The sequence below is a fragment of the Ricinus communis genome, chromosome 1 (assembly GCF_019578655.1).
Source record: "Ricinus communis isolate WT05 ecotype wild-type chromosome 1, ASM1957865v1, whole genome shotgun sequence".
In the NCBI taxonomy this organism is placed as follows: domain Eukaryota; kingdom Viridiplantae; phylum Streptophyta; class Magnoliopsida; order Malpighiales; family Euphorbiaceae; genus Ricinus; species Ricinus communis.
The window spans coordinates 1027741-1046371 of record NC_063256.1 but is presented as its reverse complement, the minus strand read 5'-3'; the positions used below and the strand labels follow the sequence as shown (position 1 = coordinate 1046371).

The window sequence follows — 18631 nt, the reverse complement described above, 5'->3', positions numbered from 1 at the left end:
GGGAAACTCGAGTTTTAATAGTGAGCTATTTAACTCCCAAAGGAGCATTTAGTACTGGATAATTTGATTAAAGATGCCACATATGGAAATAGTAAATAATGAACTCCTATATGTAACTAAATACTATTTCCTTCACAGTAATACTATTATTGTTCAATGTGAAATTGCTACTGTGTTATGTTTTAGCATTTAATGTAGCTTTGAACTTGCATTTATACTTGTATCATTTGAGAATTGTAATGGTTTGAATTTTAACATATACCTCGTCGCCTATAATTCAACAAATATAGGCAGTTGACTCTAAACATATACCATTTATTAATAATTCATAAATTATTATTTCTTTCACATAGTTCCTTATCCATCAAAGTTATTAAGTAATCGATGATTTTAATAAATTAATCATACAGTTCATATAAAATTATAATTTTTGTTGAATCATTTTAATGTATAAAACATATGAAAGATGATTATTTCATATTGTTTTTAACTAAGTATCCATTAGGAAATCTCCTAAAATATTAATATTATTAATTTCTTATTGATTAATTAAAAATTGTATATTATAAATTTGTAATTTAATAATTTTGTTCTATTCTTAATTAATATTTGACTATAAAAGAATAATGTATTTTTGTTAACTGAGCTCTGCAATGAGAGTTTGAATTTACATTCTCACAAATTTGAAAATGGCTAAAGTGCAGTGAAGCTAACTGATACATGCCAAAATCCTTCAATAATGTCTTGGGAGGAGAGTTTTACCTACAATTAATATATACACCACAACTAATAAGAAAGTGTACATACATCACAATTAATAGAAGAGTGACACGTATGTATGAGTATTTTACACTTTGATATTCGATGATTTGCACATATTTTATGTATACACCACAACTAATAAAAGAGTGTATATACACCAAAATTAATAGAAAAATGATATTACTGGAAGTAAGCTGCGACCAATTAAACCACGCGATTTAGGTATGCTTTTTCCGGAGAAAAAGATCATGCCACACATTTGGTGAACTAAGGAGTTTCAATGCTATTAGAATTAAACCAAGTAATGAACCACAATCATTAGGATTTAAAGTTCAACCCTGCAATTGATTGTTAGGTTACTAAATTAGATTCTGTGTATACCAATTAAAGTTCAATTATTTTACTAGATTATACTGAGCGTATTTAGGCACCGTCTGTTACGCACTTGCGAAAGGAGATTTGCTGATTACAACAAAGTTCAGTTCTGTACACAACAAAACAAACCAGGCCTAATTACAAGGACAGCCATGCAAACAACGAGCTACAATGTCTGAAGCTAAGATCAAGATCCAGTTCTCAACAGCTGCTCTTTGGGCAGATATTTCATGTGATGCGTTCACTGATTAGTTTTTCCACAACATGCCTCTCAAACCATTATCTTGGGCTGAATAATAATACAGGCCTGCAAAAGATCTCTCTGTATGTCTGCTCTTCAGACTCGGGTCAGGTCAACGTGGTCAACCATTTGGGTACTTGCGCATCAGTCCAAAAATGTTGCTCAACTGGCGAAGCGGTAAAGGGGAACACATGACTTTGGAAATGCAGATATTCATGGCTGCTGGAGCGATGCCTGAATTATAGATGTAAGTGATGGATGAATCCGAGCTGTTTTTAGAGAACGAGCTTTGCTTCTTCCTTCAGCGTACTCCTCTCCTAACGGCCACCTTGGTCTCAGATCATACTAATTCATAAACAAATATTTATCAGTTAATCGTTGACGGAAGTCTCAACTGCAAAACCATTTATGATTCCAAAAGTCCAAGCATTATGTTAAAACGGGCCGGGGGGAGGGGAAAAAACGAATGAGTCATGAGTACTGAAAGCAACCATAATATCTTCAGGTTCATCTGCAGGTGGTGGAGGATCAAATCTTCCAATACGAAAGTGTTCGATTCCGGTCCAAGCCACCATAACACCTAACAAGATGAAAATCAAAGCATTAGATTCCTTAAAACAGCCACTGTACTTTACAGACAAGAATTACTCATTGGTATATAATATGCACCATCAGGCCCTGATGGTCAGAGGACCTACAGAGCCAAATTGAGTGAAGGATAAGCCTTCGACCAATAACAATTTAGAGATGACACTTTTACAAGAATGCTGTGTTTTAGGTCTCAAAATAAACTAATGAAACAAAATCTCCTCTCAAGACCTTAGAACTGGTATGGATTTCTTCGAGCAGCTTTCATTATTAATTAGCTTCTCCAAAAAAAAAAAACAGAATAATCCAATCCAAGCTGTTCAAATGAGACATAGAGTTCTTTGATCTGTCAACCCCAGTCACTTCTTCCTTCCCCTTTTGGGACAGACTCCCAGTTAAAGTACTGCTGTTAGTCCAAATTGTACTCAAAGGAATTAATCTATCTTCATGCAGGGAGGTTCATGCCCTAAATCATTGTGCATCATTTCAAGGTCAACCAGAGGTCAGAGATCTTACCGTTATCGGTACAAAGACTAGAAGGAGGGCAGACAAGTTTCAGATTCTTCTTCTTCACAACCTGATCAAGCCTAGCGCGGACATATTGATTTGATGCAACACCTCCAGAGACCACCTGCAAGAAGTGAATAAAAAATTGGTATCATGCACCAATGCATGTGAAGAAATAACAAAAGCCAGAAGCAGTAAATTATGTGAAATAGAACAAATAGAATAGAAATTGCAGTTCAAGTCACCAGGTATTTTATAGAAGGCTCAATTCTCCTGGCCCATTCAATTGCCCGTTCACATCTCTCCTCTAAATGTAGCACTGCAACTCGCTGGAAGGAGAAGTTTCAAAAACAAAGCACAACGAAAAAGAATCATGCAACTGCTGGAGTACATGGCACATTTAGAAAAGAATTGACAAAAAAGAAAAACCTGAAAAGATGCGGCAATGTCAGCTCTGGAGCTTCTATCATGGCTGCTTGCAAGGGATATGGGAATTTCAGCATTGCTAACAATAGCCCATACACACATCAATAGTTAGAAAGAAGAAGAAAACAATATCAATAAACTCATTGTTAGCACTAGCCACTGATCTATATAAAGAATTGCTTCCTAAAATAGATGTTTCGACTGTTCTCTACATACATATTTCTGGATTCAATTGCCAGCCTCACTTGAGTCTTCAGACCAGCATATGAGAAATTGCAGTCTTTATGTTGTTGCATTGGAGTCTAAAAAACAAAGCAAGGGAATTCAGGAAACAGAAAGATAGTATTCCTGTATCATATATTTTCTCAAAATGATCCAATGAATACCCGTTCCAGCAAACACAACTAGAATAAAGCATTTGGGAATTACTAACTGAAAACTTAATTGATTCTGCATCACCCTCTCGAGCAAGTTCCTCAATCGCTGGCCCACCACTCTTCCTCATATCAAGACCAAGCCATTTGGCTGTCTTATCATATGCTTCACCAATTGCATCGTCTATCGTGGTCCCCAATTGTATGTAATGGCCAAGATCACGAGCTAGAACAAGTAGATTGTGTCCTCCTGAAAAGCAGAAGCAAAGTAAGATTATCAGAACATGTGCATTCAGAACACAAATCCACAAATAGGCAGAAGCATATGAGCTTACCAGAAATAAGCAGGGCAATAAAAGGAAAGTGCAGCTCTTGTTCAACCAACCTAGAAAAAGAAATGTTACGATACAGATGAGCATTTAAAGAAGACATCAACCCATTTAAAGAATTACATAATGAACTTTTCTTTTTTCTATGTCAACCAAAAGCTATTGTACAATGCTCTGAGGCACAGCTATTCTAAAGTCTGCAATTGAAAGGTACTTGTTACGTCCATACCTGGCGACTAAAGCATGAGCTTCCATGTGATGAATACCAACCATTGGTAGATTGAAACTGCCAGCAAGTTTACGAGCTTTCCGCACACCAACTGCTTACAGATACATAAGAATTTCCTTAAAGAGCTCTCTCAATTCCAAAAAAATAGCATAGCACTACAACACATTAAGCAGCAGGAATTTAGACATGCAATGACAGTTGATACAGAGTTAATAATATGCATAAACGAAGTTCTCCAAGTTAATTTGTATTGTTTTCTGGAACCCTATGTCTATCTGTACCCTGCAATCGAGCATGCAGATTGGCTGTAATAAGCCTCACCTAAAAGTGACTATGACCATGGTCGAAAAACTATAAATTAGAAAAAGAAATTTATCCTGGACAAGTCAATTACCGCGAAGACAAAGACTCAAACCAGGACCAATGGTAACAGCAACTGCGGAAAGATCAGTTGCTGTTAAATTAGCCTTATCAAGGGCTTCCTGTACAACCTGCAAATAAAAAGAACAAATTTGAACTTTATAAAATTTTCTACCAGTACAATACACATACATGCTTAATATAGAAAATCAGAAATCTAAACTAAAAGCAAACTTCCAAACTAGATAGTATACCTGATCAATCACTTGTGAATGTGCTTCTTCAGCCATTTTAGGAGCAACACCTCCATATCGAGCAAGCAAGTCTGCCTTTAGTCAAACCTTAAAAAATGAGCTTAATAGCATGCACTGGACTCGAAAGCAACAATCATAAATTGGATTCCAACAAACATATTATAAAATATGTATTTACCTGAGAAGATACCACCTGACTTAGAATTTCACCATTGGCTCTCACCTAAAATAGAATAGCAAAATCTATTAAAACTAGGAAGAAAAAAGAATAACGTTAACAAAATAAGAAATACAAAAGATGAGACAAAGCTGAATCACATACAACAGCGGCGGCGGTGTCATCGCAGCTAGTTTCGATGCCTAGAACAACCAAATCATCTTTAGAGGACACACTTGTAATATGGGAGGAGGAATAATGGGCAGATAATGAAGAAATGCGAGGAGAGCGATTGGCTTTTATTATTTGGTAGTTGGATTTTGGGGTTTTGAAAGATGATAAAACGCAGTGTAGTGAGGGTGACTTGGGCCGGAGATTTAGGCGGGAAATGGCGGACGACATCGTAAAAAGCGAAGACAGCATTTTCAGAGACACGGAAACAAGAACCTATTCCACGAACTGGTAACTGGCTAATGTCTTAAATTAACGGCAATTAAAGCTTTAGGTGGATTTTCCATTTTTGTAATGGTAACGACGCCGTTCGTTTTGTGGCGATTAAGAATGATAATGGCCCGGTATCCCGCAGTACAGCCCAGGATCCAAAAATACATTGGGCATTATTATAATGTGGCCCCGAGATATGAACGTGTTTGAAAAAAAATCAATTTAGAAAAGTGATCAAACTCTGAAAAAAAAAAAGGAATTAAGAAGCTGGTCCTATTAGTCTATAGACTATAAACGGACAATAGTTTTTTTTGGGTGTGCATAGGTATGTATAGCTCTAGAGACATATCTATCCACCACTTGAACAGGTGGATAGATTTTTTTTTTAAATTCCAAGTTTTGTTTTTTTTCTTTTGTCATGTCTATTGGGAATAGCTCTTGTCCGCCGGTCCAACCAGTACTGATGGATGGAGATGTGGAATCATACTATAGGTATTGCATGCATGCTGTTGCTCTTCTTAATAAATAGAATTTGGAGATTGTGTGTAGGTATGAATCTTCAAATTAGCATGGAGTTAAATGCAGGACTATAACATGGTGCTCAGGCTCAAGTAAATAATACTTTTACATTTGCCAATTGAAACAGTGAATATAGGACTGATTACACTGGCATATGCTGGAGTGGAGGTGAATATGGTTGTTTTCTCAAAATCTGTGCTGAGACAGACCAATGTTGAGGTAGCAAATACATTTAGCCGATGGATGAGAACTACCTATCTTTTCTCTCTGATGAGTGCCTTTCTGAGTGACTCTTACATGGGAAGATACCTTACGTGTCACATTCCAGGTTATCCTTATTATTATAAGCAGCTAGCTACTTTTGATTTCTTTGTGACATAAACATCAGAAAGTGTCAAAATGATTAAAGAAGAAATCGGCTCTCTTTTTCTTATTAATGCAAGTTCTTGCAGGGATTGATAGCACTATCCTTCTCAACTCATAGATTTCTGCTTAAGCCACATGGTTGTGGCACTATAGGAGTGTTATGTGAGCCTCATGCACCGATTGAAGTTGCAATGTTCTACCTATCGATCTACTTGATTGCTCTTGGAAGTGGATCTCCTGAACCTGCACTAGCTACATTTGGTGCAGACCAATTTGATGAAGAAGATCCTATGGAAAATCGATCCAAGAAAACATTCTATAGTTATTTCTATGTTGCTATAAATCTGGGGTCATTAATTGCAGAGACAGTTCTCGTATATGCAGAGAATATAGGGTATTGGGTACTGGGATTCTGGATATGTGTTGCTTGTGCTGTTGTTGCATATGTGTTGCTTTTGAGTGGAAGTTTCAAATATAGGCACTTCAAGCCTTCTGGTAATCCCATCTCTAGATTCTGTCAGGTGATGGTGGCTTCATTCAGGAAAATGAAACTCGAGGGACATCCAAATGGAGAAGGGCTTTATGAAATTGCTGGAAATGAAGGTGAAATAAATGGGACGAGGAAGATACTCCACACTGATGACTTCAAGTGAGTACACACAGTATGCAGACATCTTACATTAAAGAAAGTGTTTTGTCTCTAGACAGAAAGAATACTATTATCCTATCAATAAAAAATTGAAACGCACTCTTTTTCTCCTGAAAATCAGGTTTCCCGATCGAGCTACCATTATCACCGCTATGGATATGCAAGACCAGAGCAAACTGCCAAATCCATGGCGTCTTTGTGCCATCAGTCAGGTAGAAGAAGTGAACTGCATCCTGAGAATATTGCCAATTTGGTTTCTTGCCTGCTGGAGTGTTCATAAAATTGCTATCTCTCTTTGTTGAACAAGGAGCTGCAGGGATAAACCAATCTCCAAATTTAACATTCCTCCAGCAAGCATGACTGCATTGACATTATAAGCTCGTCGGATTTCATTATATTATATGACAACTTCATTCTTCCCTTGATCATCAAAGTAATGAAAAGGGAACCTAAACCTTTAAGTGAACTTCGAAGATTAGGCATCATATTATATGACAACTTAATTCTTCCCTTGATCATCAAAGTAATGAAAAGAGAACTTAAGCCTTTAAGTGAACTCGAAGATTAGGCATCAGGCTTGCAGGTGTTATAGTGGCCATGGTAGTTGCTGGCATAGTTGAACTATAACGGCGAAGATACACAGAGTATGCTGATAAGGAGACAAGTTCACTAGGAATTTTATGGCAGATTCCACAATACATTCTTCTGGGAACATCCGAAGCATTTGTGTATATCGCCCAAATGCAATCCCCTGATGCATTGAAAAGCTCAGGGGTCAGTTTGTCCATGTCTTCAACAGCCATCGTTAGCTATATTTACAGCATGATTTTGACAGTAGTGATGGCAATTACATCGAGAAATGGGAAGCCGGTTTGGGTTCCTCCCAGTTTAAGTCATGGTCATCTAGAGAGGTATTTCTTTATGTCAGCTGCTTTGGCAGCACTGAATTTGGGTCGGTTTGTAATAGTTCACATCATTTGAGAAGCGAGACGCGGAGGCGAGTTAGATAAAAATGCTAAAGAGAAAGTTATTCAAGGTTGATTCTAATCATGTTACTTTCTTCGAACCTTATTATTGTTTTAAAAGAGTAAGAGTTGCAGATGCAGCTATTATTTAATAGACCTCCTGCTGCCTTGAGAAATCTACGAAAAGAACATTCCGGAATATAAAATTTCAACATTTTAACACCCGGGAATAATAATAGTAGTGACTAGAACATGTCAAAAAGCAATGGATGCCACGACCTAACAAAAAATTTCAAATTAAAATGAGATTGCGGCTAAAGTGAAGGACCTTGATAAAAATGCTGGCTGCAAGATGCTTATTAAATGAAGATGAAGCTAAATGATACAAGAATTTCAAACTTTGTAATAATTCTGTCTCATTTTTGGGCTGATGAGGTACAGTAATGTATCCACCAAGCAATGAACAGCATTATTGGCCTTGATACTACTTTTCTTCTTTTTGGTCAAAGCAGAGAAAATACAGTGTTACAGTAAAGGTGATCAATGACTGACATGAAGATAAATAATCATTAATTCCTTGAGAGAAGCCCTCTTCACAGAGTCATGAAAAACTATGCTTGCTGGTAGCCAGGAACTGTGATCTTTCAAGGTGCAACAAAGAACCATAGATTTGAAAAGTGTATACTAGAAGGGAGAGGATTATCATTTTGATATCTTTGCAGTCAGTTCTCTCACCAGCTTGGCAGCAACCATTGCAGTCATACCGTCAACGGTGTCACGCTGTGGATTGAATTCAACCACATCAGCTGCAACAACGTCAGCTTGAAGGTTGTGGAGGATGTTGAGAACATCACGGAAAGAGAGACCACCAGGCTCAATGTGAGATACACCAGGAGCAAAGGCAGGGTCAAGACAGTCCACATCTATCGAGATATACACCCCCTTGACGCCTTCTCCTAATTTCTAATAAAGGAAGACCCAGAATCAAATTGACAAAGCTCATTCAGATGCACATGCAAAAATAGAAGATAGAAGGAGGGAGAGAAAGAGACCAGATTTTCCAAGAACTGGCGATCTCTTGAGAAGGTTCGCATTTCAAATTGCTCCACTCCATACTTTTTGCCCTGCTCACGTCCTTCTTTGGTTATTGATCGGATACCCACCTGAAAAAGTTAGCAATCATTTTTCTTACTGTTCCAGAAATACCGAGTTCTTTTCGTAATCTTAGAAATAGGTTCAATAGCCAGTTTCAATGTTAAAAGTCCAACAGCCAGTTGAGAGAGTTCAGAGAGAGAGGAAAAAACAGAGAAAGAGGGTGAACTATAATTCTGATACCCTAATATTCTCTAGTTCAAGCACCCAAAATATTGGACTTCTACAGAATGAGCTGATGAATATATTATTTTCCTGAGTTATTCCCTATGAGCTGCCTCGTACATAAAGCCTTCTACTAAATGAAAATGAAAAGGAAAAAATGAAGATAAGAGATAGCATATTAGCATTGAAAGGGTCAGCAAGTATATTAACAAATTGATACAATATCAGTCAAAAACTTAATCTGAAATGAATCATGCTCATATTCTATAGACAACATAATGGGGTAAAGTTGCTGAAAGTATGGATAACATTATTGATTATCTGCAATATTAGAATAAATCATCTGAGTAGGGAGAATACTTGCAAGAGACGCCGTGCATAACCACCTTCCATTATTCGGGCAAATGAAGAGGCATGAGAATATTTATTTCCTTCAAAAGCATGATAGATGTCAGGATGAGCATCCAGATGGAGAATATCCACAGGTCCACCAAGCTTCTCAGAAACAGCTCGTACTACAGGAAAAGATATTGAATGATCACCACCTAAAACTAATGGACGCAATGGATCCTGGAAATTAAACATCAAAATAGTCAAAAATCATGTGAGTGTGTGTGTGTGTGTGTTTAAAGACTCACAGTTAAATGTCTTGGTAATAAAATTGTTCTGTCCAGTAACTAAGAGTTCAGAAAAATTCAACATTCTAACTTAACAAGTAGTCCAATTAATCTCCTAGTTCTACCCCTGTTACTTGAGTCATTGATAAATATTCTGTCTCCTTACACAGAATAGTGATTGAAACGGTTTCCCATTCAGGCATTCAGCTACCTAATGCGATATCTCAACCAAACTTTGGATATTTGACAGTGTTAAAAACAAAAAGCAGATGCCATATTTTATACAAGGCATGCCTTCTGCTTTCATGTATAAAATGATATATCAAACAATGTTCTGCAGCACTCTAGCATTACATGCCAATGCAATTAATTATCCTGCAAGTGCCATAAGCTTGAGCATGGAAGCAACTTAGCATGAACTTATGAAGTATTAGCAAAAACTCCAGCCAATCAAGCCAAGCAATGAAAGCACAAGGATTGGATCAATCAATATGACCCAACAGCTCAGAATCATTGGCAGTGCACTTTTAAATCATTAGAAAGCAAAGTCGAGAAATGAACTGCTTTCTGCTTTTCTGGTATGAATAAGAGATCTCTCAATTATGAATTCTACACTAATGCTTTGAAAGAAAAAACTCCTAAAATTCCTTCAGAGGGAAAAGGTTCACTTAGCTCATATTCTCCAAATATGATATTTGATACATATAGAAAGAAGTAGATTAAAAAGAAACAACATTCACCTCTTCCATCACCAACTTGACAGACTCGCTGATAACGTTCATCAGCCTATCATCATCTACACTACAATCTCGAATTTCTTGGACAGGGACATCACCAACATCAGTGAGCACCCTTGGGTCATTTAGTTCTTTCCCTGCACAAGGCCAAGCATACAACCCCACAACAAGCATACATCATTCGTTAACCTCAAAGTAAAGCAGAACCTTGATTACATATAAAGGTACCATAAAAAGCGTAAGCTCATAAATGAGATTGAAATGCACAGGAAAAAAAATAAAAGAAAAAAGAAGAAGAAGAAGACGGGGGGGGTAGTATGGTACCTTCTTCAGTAGTTGAATTAGTGCTACCACACCATATAGCTTCTCTAATTCGAGGAGGAGCAAAAGCAGGGCCTTGAAGAAATGATGAATTATGCCCTAGAGGTACTCCTAGAAGAGAGGATGATGCTTTAGCACCTCCTAGAGCACGCACAAGCTCTCCCTATCAAGCACAACACCATCGTTAAAAATCATTTTACCAAAATCAATGTCACAAAAGATATATAGAAATAAAACTTTATATATTACCCCTAAAAAAAAAAAAATATATATATATATATATATATACCTTAAGCTTTGCTCTCTCCCGTATAAGAGTAAGAGAAGCATCGATTACACGATTCTGGCCTTTTTCTATCAACTCGGCAGGTATATTCGCTGCTTTTAGTTTCTGCAAATAATGAATTCCTCTCCTCCCTATAACAGTCATTTCTGAAATTCAAAACTGAAATTTAACACCCAAATCACTTGTTCGTTACTAGTTCACGTATTCAAATAGGAATTATTTTCCAGCGCCAATAATTAATAGCTTTGCTTTTTTACCTTGATCTTGATGAAAGAAAATTGAAAATATGAAGAGAGTGGAACGAGCAACGCCTTATTTGGAATTTGATGAGATAGAGAGGAAGCCAAGAAAGCAGAACATGCAGCTTTTTCCACTGTCACACTCAAATGCCACCGCTGGATTAAAGATAATGATCTCCTTGTTTTATATATTATCACTGTAATAAAATATAATAACTTCAATTATGAATGGGCTTTGCGGGGCACTTGTCCTTTTGTACCATTACAGGCTACAGCTACCTTTGTTTGAGAAGGAGAGAAAGTGCAGCATTTCCGTCACTTTAAAAGGGTTTTTATTTTTATTTTTACTTCAAAAATATTGGAATACTTTCTGGGATAATTTTTTAGTTCTATTTCAGTCTAATATTTTCAAGCGTTGTTATTTTTTAATTTATATTTTTATTCCGGTGTTTCATTTAAATTTATTTCATAACCTTTTTAACAATAAAAGTACAAGAGAAAATTACTTTTTATATTTACTTCTTTTATTTTTTTAAATAACCAATATTATGATTAAATGTAATGCCCATTAATTGGTATATAATCATTTTTACTCTGTAATTAAAATATTCTATACTTTTTAACTTATTTATTATTAAAAATATATTTTTATTATATTTAGAACAACTCAATTACATGTTAAGTTATTGAGATTACAAGATTTTAGTATATCATTGCTCTCTTATTCCATTCTCTCTAAACAAGCCTCTTTATGTTTCTCTTTTTTCTGCCTTAATTTTTTTAATTAAAAACACTTTATTATTTTTAATTTTCTGAAAGAAAAAATAGTTTATTGTTGTATTTTGAAGTTTGTATTGAAATTTTTATTTATTTATGTATATACTAGAGAAATGAGTTTGATTTTTGTAACTCTTATAAAATACTATTATAATTAAATAAAATTATAATTTATATGTATTAGAGTGCAAACCTCATTAATTCAAAAGAAAATATGAAATGTATTTACAAATTAAAAACTAGTACATTTATGGTAATGGTTTAAAACTTGCCACATATTTAAGAACATATAGAAAGAAAAGCAAACAAAATATAAAGGTGAATTTTACTCTTTTATTTTTTACTTGTTTGTTAAAAAATTGAATTTATTATTATCTATTTTTTTAAATCAAATAAAAAGTATTAGATTTTTTCTAGCACTTTCTTCCTCTCTTATTACTTTCACTAAACATTGATTAATAATGTTATAAATATGATTCATTTTAACGTAGCATAAGTGTACAATATCATATAATTTATAAATATTAATATTATTTTAATTTTAATAATTTATTAACATAATTAAATACTAAATTAGTTAATTATATATGATATTTAGTTATTAATTACATAAAATAAATAAAATATAATTAAAAAAATATTAATATTATAAAATATATTGCTTATTGATATAAAATTTATTTTTAAATATTACTTGTTTTATTAGAATATAATATAACTAAATTAATTTCATAAAAATTTGATTATATGAAATACTAAATCAACTTTCACTTCATTTAAAGTATATAAATTTTAAATTTATAAATAAATTTTATGAATTTTATGGAGGTGTAATTCTAAATTGGATCTTTATTTTAAATATAAAATTAATAATAATATAGAGAATTTTTGCTTAGAGTGGCCTTACGGTATCCTACTCTATTTTGTAATTACAATTTTTTTATAGAATTTAACTAAATATAGAAATAAAATAATTTGCTGAGTCATTGATGAACCCAACAATCGCAAAAGTGGAAACTAACGTCACTACGTCCATTTCCACGGAGGAAATGATAAACTGCGCCTCTCGCCTCATCACGCAACTCAATGCATCGAAATCCTCCAATGGCAAAGAAGAGGCAGTCACCACCGCAATCAACGAAGCAACCGGACCAATAATTGGTTTAGGATCTGCCTATGGCAGAGTTCTATTGGCCCTTTTGGAAAATAAAAACTTCAAAAATTACTCAATTTTTTTATTTTTCGAATTTTAGAATTATATTTTAAAAAGTAAACAAACCAACGTTGTTCTAAAAAAAATGATGTATAACAAAAGAGATTTATAAGAAATCAAAAAATAATTTTATCAAATTAAAAAAATTTTAAACTTACAGCAAAAATCTCAAACAGCCTTAAGTTGGCTGTATTGGGATATAGTTTATAATTTTTATACAGACGGTGGCCTGTCAAATTTCCGTGAACAGTAGGAGAGAAGAATAGGATATATTTTTCATTCTGTTCACGATCAGTGCTCAAAACTATATGGGTCTTTTAAAATTTAGTAAGCTTGAATCTTATATTACCACTGAATTAAGGCGTTACATGGGTACATTTGAGGTCCGTTTTCCGAGTTTTTGTTTGTATAGCTATTGTGAATGGTCCTCAGAGCTGGGGCTGTCATGAATAGAAGAAAGGTAAAGTGTTAAATGGGGATATTCGTGCATTTTTCCTAGACTGCAATACGGTTTTTGTATGTAATCAGTAAATTAAATTAATTACGTCATTCTGTTTCTGATAAAAAGGATAAACGACGACAAGTCGTCAGCTTAGCAGAAAAGGCGACGGTTCAAATGGTAAACCACTGTACCAGACCGACCGTTTGTTGTTTGTATACGATCCACACTTACCTGCAAAATTATAGACCATATCAACAACATAAGGTCTTGAAAAATCAGAAAAGGCACACAGACAGAAATAGAATAGGAAAATCTTGATAAGCCCAAAAAACATGAAATTCCAGTAAAGATTTGCTAATAAACAAAAAAATTTAGAGAATAGAGAATAGAAGCATCAGAGTCATGGAAGTAATGGTTGGAAACACTGCTGGCATTTAAATAAATGCGCGCTTCTTGCGATCCACTAATCCTCATCACTTGCTTACTATTCATCAACTAATTATTTTAATCATCAACTCGACAATACTATATTACTGGAAATTGGGAACGAAAGACAAAAAGAACAAGGCAGAGAGACACAAACTGAGAGCAGCATGGGCGGTGGGTTCCTGCTTATATCTTATATACTAAAACGTAACCCTAGGATTCATTTTCTTGGCCTTATTATTATAAACCGTTAGCACTAGCCCAATAGGATTTCAAAGTTTTAGCCCAATATTGGGTTGGCCCAATAAAACTGAAATTGTTTTATTTTCATCAATCCCCATTGTTCCAGAATCCTTGGAGCCAAGGAAAATCTACAACTGTCGTGTGCTCTCTTCAGTGTCGTAAAAAATGTATCTCTGAGTGAAAGCAAAATCAAAGATGCCACCGATGACCGCTAGGTTCTCTTCTTCTCAGTCCTTTATTCTTCCTTCAACCGGTAAACTCTTGCCTAACCTCACCGCCAATAAGCCAGCACATACCATGTCTTTCTCCTCCTCCTCCTCATCATCGACATCGCCATCTATAGCCAATTCCAAAGAAATCAAAAACAAAACTCCAGACCCAGACACCCAAAAACTAAATCAAGTTCTGAGATACCATAACCAGACCAAACACTCCTTCACCAATTACGCCAGAGGCCCTCGTGGCCTTGATTGGGCCAACCAACCTAATCCATTTCGGCGTTATATTTCTGCTCCACTACTTTCTCTCCTACACTTTCCAACTGATAATCAAGACCCGGGCGTTGATTCTGCCCCTTTGTACCATTCTGTTTTCAATTCTCTTCCTTCTCCAAAATCCATTTCAAAATCATCCATTTCTCAATTATTTTACAATTCTCTCGCTCTTTCTGCTTGGAAAACAACTGGGTTCTCAACATGGTCTCTCCGGGTTAACCCGAGTAGCGGCAATCTACACCCAACTGAAGCTTACCTTATTGCCCCACCAATTGAATCAATTTCTGATTCTGCTTTTGTATCACATTATGCACCAAAGGAACATTCTTTAGAGCTTAGAGCTACAATCCCGTCTAATTTCTTCCCGAAATACTTTCCACGAAATTCATTTCTTATTGGGATTTCATCTATTTTTTGGCGCGAGGCTTGGAAATATGGAGAACGTGCGTTTAGGTACTGCAATCATGATGTGGGCCATGCTATTGCTGCTATTTCAATGGCTGCAGCAGGTCTTGGATGGGACGTAAAGTTGCTTGATGGGTTAGGTTCTAAAGAACTAGAGAGGCTAATGGGGCTTGAAATGTATCAGGGTTTTCAAATTCCAGATAACCCAATCAAAGGGAAGATGCCGGAGATTGAATTTGAGCACCCTGATTGCTTGCTTCTTGTTTTTCCTAATGGGGTCAAGGACTTTGATGTGAATTATAAGGAACTGAGTTCGGCGATTATGGAATTCAGGAACTTGGAGTGGAAAGGGAAGCCGAATTCACTTAGCAAAGAGCATATATGCTGGGATATAATTTATAAAACTGCAGAAGCTGTTAAAAAGCCCTTTACTTTAGGAGATGACTTGTCGATCTATCCATTTCAGAGCAGCGGTGTTTGTAGTGAAGGGTCATATAAAAGTTTTACAGTTAGAGAAATTGTTAGGAAGAGGAGGAGCGCAGTGGATATGGATGGAGTTACTGAAATAGATAGAGACACATTTTATCAGATTTTGTTGCATTGTGTTCCTTCAGGTTCTGGAAGTGGAGAAAGGCAAAAGAGGCTGTTGGCTTTGCCATTTCGGGCTCTCTCCTGGGACGCTGAGGTGCATGCTGCTTTATTTGTCCATAGGGTAACTAGGCTTTCAAAAGGGTTATATTTCTTGGTGAGAAATGAAGATCATCTTAATGATCTTAAGAAAGCTACAAGGGCTGGTTTTACATGGGAAAAGCCAGAGGGGTGTCCTGATGATTTACCTTTATACGAACTTGCTGGGGGTGATTGCCAGCAGATTTCGAAACAGCTCTCCTGTCATCAGGTATATGAATTGGTATTTGAAATTTTGAGTTCCTTCATTAGGATTTTTTTTCCTTCCCTCTTAACGCTATTGAGACTGTGGCGCAAAACATGAAATCTTTAGTTAACAAACAATTCGTCCTAGTTCACAAAATTTAAGTGTGATCCTTAATTTGAATCATATCGCCACAGTTTTCACATATTGAAATCAAATGAATACAATGAATACTTTCATAGTAAATATATTACTGCCACAGCAGCGGATCTACATTATCCGGTTATGTCACAACATGCACGGAACTTCTTTTTATTGTTTGTCACCTCTTTAATTAGCAGAAATGCTTATAGCTTATTCATCCAGGAATGGTTTTGAGATCGGAGACTGTACCTGATCATTGATTTCATAAATCTAAAGTTGCATACTTTTGGACCTTGTTTTGTGCAGTCTCCGTGAAATGAGGATTACAAAAGGAGGGTAATCTATTGTGAATTTTATCCAACTAGTACTGGAATGTTATACCTTAATGCAGGACATAGCAAGTGACGGCTGCTTCAGCCTTGGTATGGTGGCTCATTTTGAGCCTACCTTGCGTAACAAAGGTGTCTGGATGTACCCTCGATTATTTTGGGAGACTGGAGTCCTTGGTCAAGTTTTGTATCTTGAAGCACATGCAATTGGCATCTCCGCAACTGGCATTGGTTGCTTCTTTGATGATCCTGGTATGTTTTCATTTACTTCATTTCTTGTGGATATCATGCATGTTACTTGTTGAAGGGTTAATGTTAATAATAAATGCTTTTGCCAAACTACTTTTATCAAGGTTTTTCTAATCAAACTTACTGCAACAAAATTGTTCAAAATTTCTTAATAGGCAAGCCTATTTAGATATGCTGCTCAAAAACACATATCCATTGATGAATATCATTCCAGAGTTTGTCAGTGGCCAGCCTCCAATTAGGATGTAGGGAGAAAACTCTATATAGGCTGCCTGCAAGATGATAGATTGGTAGATCGGTGATTGGTACAGGAAATTGAGATTTAAGCCATTTGTGCATTTAGTATTAGACAGAAGCATCATGGTAGCATCTTTAATTGAGACATGTCCTATAAATAAAACATTGAAAATTCTTTGCTCATTATTCATTTGCAGTGCACGAAATTCTTGGATTGAGAGGATCAAATTATCAGAGCTTGTATCATTTCACTGTTGGAGGCCCAGTATTGGACAAGCGGATAATGAGCTTACCAGCTTATCCTGGACCTGGCATTGATGCATGATATAGTTCATAGCTCAGGAATTTTCTTATCGGTGCCTTGAGCCATCACAAACTGATATATACGGACCATTCTTTAAATCGTTTCCCTTTCGACAGAAGAATATGATTTAATCATTCCGGAGAATCATACAAGCCCCTTACCTGCCATTTAGCTTTCAGAAGGGACTGCAGTTAAGCATGTTGTAGCCTCTGTGCATGCAATTTAGCCTGTGCAGCTAATACTAAATATAGGACTTTAATTTTGTTCATCAATACACGAATTAGTATCTCCATATGCAACTAATTACGGGCTCAATATGTAAATCTAAAAAATACTAGACTAATAATTGTCAGATGTCAAAACTGCCAATAAGGTTTTGTACAGAAATGGGCAGCATGATATAGAATTTGCCGATAAAGACTAATATAGTAATAGTTCTCAGATTGCCATTGCATTGCAGCTTCTAAAATGTCTTCCTGCAGATGCAGGAGGATGAAGGCCATGTGCACACTATACACTCGAAATTGATAATTGCACTCGAGTGCTCGCAATTCAAGGCCCGACTAGCTGCTGTTAGAATCATTCTGTTCTATGATTATATAAAATCGATTTGGATTTGAAATATAACTTGGTAATCAATGTATAATTTTAAACCTTTATTGATGTATTTTTCTGTACCTTTTTTCTTTTTCTTGGATGCATAATTACTAAATTTCCTTTCAGCTTGGACAAATCTTATCTGAATGTGCTTTCACAATCTGACAGAGAATCTATTTTTTTTTCCTTCAAGAAAAAGCTTGCGAGAATTAAATAACAAGAAAGAAGCACAATTATTACCTGAAACAATTATGATGGTGGCGGTGGTAGTGCGCCCTCGGTCGACTATGCAGAGAAAGTTGCAACCGTTCATGTATGGCCAATTATGATTTCAAGTCTTAATATTTTTAAAAAGCAAAATGATGAAATATTTCAAAAGCAATCATGTCAAAATAGATATTCTAGGTGGTTCAAGGCCAGACGAAAAAGAAAAACAAAAAGAAAAAGAAAATTGCTGACTGAATTGGACTTTTAAAAATAACATCAATAATCCCTAACTCAACGTTAAGCTCAATACCCAACTTTTGAGAGCCTTTGATACTAACGGAATAAAAGCGTTTCTTTTTTCTTTTTGTTCCAATTTCTCTTTTGTTAGTATGGAACTATAGCTATCCATTGCTTTTATATGTGGATTTATTATTTTGACTCGATGATTTTATTTAAATCAAAAATGAAAATAATAAAAATTGTTAATCAAATCTTCACTGTTAAACTAAATATTACTGCAAATCTTTAAAAAACTATAGAATATAATTTTCTTTTGAGAGAATAAAATATAATATTTATACTAAATCATTTAATATCAAAATATCTCAATCCAAATGAGGCCCTACTTCTA

At 35.4% G+C, this 18631-nt stretch overlaps 4 protein-coding genes across 6 annotated transcripts; 2 read left to right on the top strand and 2 right to left on the bottom strand.

The window, feature by feature from the left end:
- Positions 1 to 1146: 1146 nt before the first annotated feature.
- Positions 1147 to 5638, bottom strand: LOC8270606 (probable tRNA N6-adenosine threonylcarbamoyltransferase, mitochondrial). The gene is made up of 13 exons (XM_002511642.4): positions 4768 to 5638; positions 4624 to 4668; positions 4446 to 4520; positions 4226 to 4322; positions 3832 to 3922; positions 3609 to 3658; positions 3333 to 3523; positions 3116 to 3201; positions 2903 to 2978; positions 2719 to 2802; positions 2483 to 2597; positions 1870 to 1958; positions 1147 to 1723 (listed from the first exon to the last, which is right to left on the bottom strand). The coding sequence occupies exons 1-13, from the start codon at positions 5023 to 5025 to the stop codon at positions 1592 to 1594; spliced, it is 1389 nt and encodes a 462-aa protein (XP_002511688.2). The 5' UTR covers positions 5026 to 5638; the 3' UTR covers positions 1147 to 1591.
- Positions 5639 to 5673: 35 nt separating this feature from the next.
- LOC8270605 (protein NRT1/ PTR FAMILY 7.3) lies at positions 5674 to 7611 on the top strand (the record flags this gene model as incomplete). The annotated part of the gene is given in 7 exon segments (XM_015727611.3): positions 5674 to 5937; positions 6009 to 6580; positions 6702 to 6848; positions 6850 to 6893; positions 6896 to 6943; positions 6946 to 7059; positions 7149 to 7611. Coding segments are annotated over 7 exon segments (1602 nt in total), but the record flags the coding sequence as incomplete, so codon positions are not given.
- A 263-nt stretch (positions 7612 to 7874) lies between these two features.
- LOC8270604 (arginase 1, mitochondrial) lies at positions 7875 to 11313 on the bottom strand. 2 transcript variants are annotated; one of them, XM_002511640.4, is made up of 7 exons: positions 11081 to 11313; positions 10827 to 10969; positions 10541 to 10700; positions 10220 to 10353; positions 9223 to 9432; positions 8598 to 8708; positions 7875 to 8508 (listed from the first exon to the last, which is right to left on the bottom strand). In XM_002511640.4, the coding sequence occupies exons 2-7, from the start codon at positions 10965 to 10967 to the stop codon at positions 8248 to 8250; spliced, it is 1017 nt and encodes a 338-aa protein (XP_002511686.1). In that variant the 5' UTR covers positions 10968 to 10969; positions 11081 to 11313; the 3' UTR covers positions 7875 to 8247. The 2 variants fall into 2 exon arrangements, with proteins under 2 accessions (XP_002511686.1, XP_015584372.1); XM_015728886.3 differs by having other exon boundaries at positions 10827 to 10982; positions 11081 to 11312.
- A 2896-nt stretch (positions 11314 to 14209) lies between these two features.
- LOC8270603 lies at positions 14210 to 17873 on the top strand. 2 transcript variants are annotated; one of them, XM_002511639.4, is made up of 3 exons: positions 14219 to 15960; positions 16469 to 16658; positions 17090 to 17873. In XM_002511639.4, the coding sequence occupies exons 1-3, from the start codon at positions 14359 to 14361 to the stop codon at positions 17215 to 17217; spliced, it is 1920 nt and encodes a 639-aa protein (XP_002511685.1). In that variant the 5' UTR covers positions 14219 to 14358; the 3' UTR covers positions 17218 to 17873. The 2 variants fall into 2 exon arrangements, with proteins under 2 accessions (XP_048234263.1, XP_002511685.1); XM_048378306.1 differs by lacking the exon at positions 17090 to 17873 and having other exon boundaries at positions 14210 to 15960; positions 16384 to 16658.
- Positions 17874 to 18631: the final 758 nt, after the last annotated feature.

Bases quoted from the DNA above. Each gene is read 5' to 3' on its own strand.
- LOC8270606 (XM_002511642.4), bottom strand. From the start codon at position 5,025: ATGCTGTCTTCGCTTTTTACGATGTCGTCCGCCATTTCCCGCCTAAAT. The intron at 4,669-4,767 runs GTATGTGATTCA...ATTCTATTTTAG, and splicing joins ATGACACCGCCGCCGCTGTT to GTGAGAGCCAATGGTGAAAT. The intron at 3,524-3,608 runs GTAAGCTCATAT...TCTGCTTTTCAG, and splicing joins TATTGCCCTGCTTATTTCTG to GAGGACACAATCTACTTGTT.
- LOC8270604 (XM_002511640.4), bottom strand. From the start codon at position 10,967: ATGACTGTTATAGGGAGGAGAGGAATTCATTATTTGCAGAAACTAAAA. The intron at 10,701-10,826 runs GTATATATATAT...TGTGCTTGATAG, and splicing joins GGGAGAGAGCAAAGCTTAAG to GGAGAGCTTGTGCGTGCTCT. The intron at 8,509-8,597 runs GTCTCTTTCTCT...TTCCTTTATTAG, and splicing joins GCCAGTTCTTGGAAAATCTG to AAATTAGGAGAAGGCGTCAA.
- LOC8270603 (XM_002511639.4), top strand. From the start codon at position 14,359: ATGCCACCGATGACCGCTAGGTTCTCTTCTTCTCAGTCCTTTATTCTT. The intron at 15,961-16,468 runs GTATATGAATTG...ACCTTAATGCAG, and splicing joins AACAGCTCTCCTGTCATCAG to GACATAGCAAGTGACGGCTG. The intron at 16,659-17,089 runs GTATGTTTTCAT...ATTCATTTGCAG, and splicing joins TTGCTTCTTTGATGATCCTG to TGCACGAAATTCTTGGATTG.